The sequence below is a fragment of the Nematolebias whitei genome, chromosome 13 (assembly GCF_014905685.2).
Source record: "Nematolebias whitei isolate Nwh7 chromosome 13, NemWhi1, whole genome shotgun sequence".
Taxonomy (NCBI): domain Eukaryota; kingdom Metazoa; phylum Chordata; class Actinopteri; order Cyprinodontiformes; family Rivulidae; genus Nematolebias; species Nematolebias whitei.
The window spans coordinates 13192071-13195154 of record NC_056510.1 but is presented as its reverse complement, the minus strand read 5'-3'; the positions used below and the strand labels follow the sequence as shown (position 1 = coordinate 13195154).

Here is a 3084-nt window from a genome sequence, read left to right as displayed (position 1 = left end):
CTCATCAGCACTAGAACCTACAGAATGCCTGTGGGTGTTCAGAGCAATTTTATATTCATTAGTTCACTATGCTGTTTTGCTGATGCTCCACTAAAACATATCATATTTTGCAGACACTCACAGATGAGAAGCTTTAGTTGACCAACTGTTGCTTAACATTAACATTCTGCCAAGTTGGGAGTCTTAAACTGCCCCTATAGTGTCTTTTCACAATTGTTTCAGTTTTTGATTTAATTTGTTTGTTTTAATTAAAAGGGTACAGATTATAAGGATTAACTAAACATCTAAAACAAGTTGTCATTAGGAAACAATCTGTTATTTGAATAAATACCTTTTTTTTACCATGCTGTTGCTCTCTTGCCATTTATGAATAAATGCTTGCATTTTCATTGTCTTTATCTCAGCTCAAAAACTTTTGAACATCTTTGAAATGTGAATGTTACTACGGGGAGGGCAGAGTTGTGTACTCTTGAGTACGGTGCACTGAGATAAAGGCTAACCGAACATGTTCACTGCATGTTTAAAGAAAAAAATATATATTTTAAGGATCACCAAATTTTCCTGCTCCCTTGGAAAACATTCTGAAGGTTATAGTAGAGCCTTCAACGTGTCTGCAGCATCTAAAAAAAAGGTAGAACCATACAAATTCCCCCAGTGCTCTTAATCATGACCATTTTGATTTCATACAAGTCCTTTAATCTTAATATAAGCAAATGATTCATTTGCACTGTAAAATAGTTTGAGAACTTGCACGAGCTTACACAATAATCAGTTAAGCTTTTATCATTGTTTTATTTAGGACTCCTATTACAGTGTTGACTCTTAAATAGTTTTAGCATGGAGGACAATTGGGAAAGCTGACGCTTTGGCATGTGCTCGTAGTGTCATGCAGATGTCATGTCCTGTCTGTACTGGGAAGCACAGTCCTCACCTCCTTCTACATGTGTGCAGTGGAGAGCATCCTGTGCGGCATGGAGGCTGCACAGCTGCAGAAAGAAAAGCTTTGCAGAGAGTGGTGAAAGCTGCACAGAAGTCTGTTGGAGTCAGTCTCCCCACCATCACAGACATCTACACCTCCAGATGCAGGAAGAGGGCCACCTGCACCATTAAGGACCCCCCTCACCCAGCACACATACTTTTTGCCCCGATCCCCTCAGGCAGGAGGTTGAGAAGCATTAAGTGTAGAACCACTAGACTGAGGAACAGCTTCTACCCTGAGGCTGTTAGACTCATGAATATCTAACAAGGATAATCACTGTGAAAAAAGCACATCATGCTGCTGGTGATCTGTTTCACGTTGCTGTGTTCATTTGTGCTCATCTGCTCACACAGACTCATGTTCGTGCTGCTGTTCGGCGTATTGTTTTTATGCTATTAGTGCTTAGCATATTTTTAGTTAATGTTTTTCTTAGTTTGTATCTTAGATCTTATTACTGTTTTGAGTTTACATGTTATTGTTGGATGTACCTTGGACCCTGTGTACACAATTTTGTTCCACCACATGCTCCATATGAGGTGCTAATGACAATAAAGAAACTCTGACTCTGATACTGGTATGCACAGACACTAGGACAGAACGCTGGAGAAAAGGTCAAAGTACTGCCACCTCTTCTTGTTGCTAAGGCAATTGAAGTGGGATGCATGGAGACAGACATGTAAGTAAAGTAAAAGTCAACAGGGATTATCATTCAACTTGTGCCCTTGGTGTCCTCACCTCCAGGTAATGAATAAAGCAGGACTTCCTGAAAACACAGGGAGGCTAATAATGCTCCTTCCAGCCACTTTCCTCTGCACCGCATGTAAGAGCACAAACTGGTGACTTACATGTGAGTTCACTGACCAAGTCCAACAACTGGTTTAGATCTACAGAACCGCACGCTTGAGTGTATGTGTATTTTTGATGCACATATCGTTCCAAATTCTCTAGAATGCGAACTACTTTAGTGGCTTTATGATCATTTGGAGAGATTGGTTATACTCTCCACTGCCGTGGTTAAAGAATGAGAAGTTAAATGGAAATTAAGCCCCTTTTATTCAATATTAATTTACATTTTATATAAAAAATTACTTACATTTATTACATATCTTCAAAATACAAGCAGCCAAACGACATACAAATCAAATACAAAATTATAAAAGTTCTTGTATCTATCGTCTTCTGCAGAAACATGTTTTATAACAACTAATAACCTTTGATACTGCAGTGCATCTCTTCCTTGTCAATATCTTTATTCTGTCTGGGGACATCTGAGCCTTAGAAAAATATGGTCTTCATTACCTGTCCTCTCAGTGAACAATGCAGGAATCTAATGGGTGAACATTCAGCATGGGCGTCATGCTTCATATGGTATATTTCTGTTGAAACAGAGTGAACAGACCTTGAAATTGCTGGAAATTAAGAAGACACAAACTGTGGACTTATACACTATGTGAGAAAAGACAAGGATCATAATATGAGCTGAGCCGCCAGGTGCACAGCAGAAAATGAGACAAGTCCAAATTATCAAGCTTGGCTGTTCAGTTGTGAAGCTCTTGTCCATCCAGTACATATAATGATAAAAAGTAACCCCATGTTACTTTATAGCCATTTGCTAAGAAAAAAAAAATATATTGTTTGAGAACCCTTATAAACTTATTTTTTTGTATGCTAGAGTCAGCTATGGGTACAAATTGTAGCAATGCATTTCGACATATAAACTGTGCACAAGAGTGGCTTATGGTGTTAATCAAGTTGTTTTTGCAAAACAGCAACTTTACTTTAGTACAGTATACAGTATAGTGCTGTTTAACTTATTTTTTAACAACAAAAAATAAATAAAAAGCAAACTGTATATGTAAAATAAAACTCTTAAAACACACCAACAAAGACATAATGCTGATGCTAAGCATGTAAAACCCAGGAGCCTTACAGGAAATAGAAAAATCTGGTTTCCTCCTTCATATTATACATTGTACACTGGTTAAAAAAAAGAAGTAAAAAGTTAGGCTATGCGGCGGTTTCACGAATTGTCCCCTCTAGTTTCTTTGGGAGTAGCTCTCTCCTCTCGTCGATACTGATGACTGGCTTTCGACAGTTTTGGCTGT

The 3084-nt window shown here is 38.1% G+C and overlaps 1 protein-coding gene across 1 annotated transcript in view; it reads right to left on the bottom strand.

The window, feature by feature from the left end:
* Nucleotides 1-2960: 2960 nt before the first annotated feature.
* Nucleotides 2961-3084, bottom strand: part of lrp1bb (low density lipoprotein receptor-related protein 1Bb) — a 235325-nt gene continuing 235201 nt past the window's right edge. The window contains exon 78 of the mRNA XM_037686113.1: nt 2961-3084. This exon is cut by the window's right edge and continues 43 nt beyond it. Coding sequence (XP_037542041.1) covers nt 2987-3084 — 98 coding nt within the window. The 3' untranslated portion in view covers nt 2961-2986.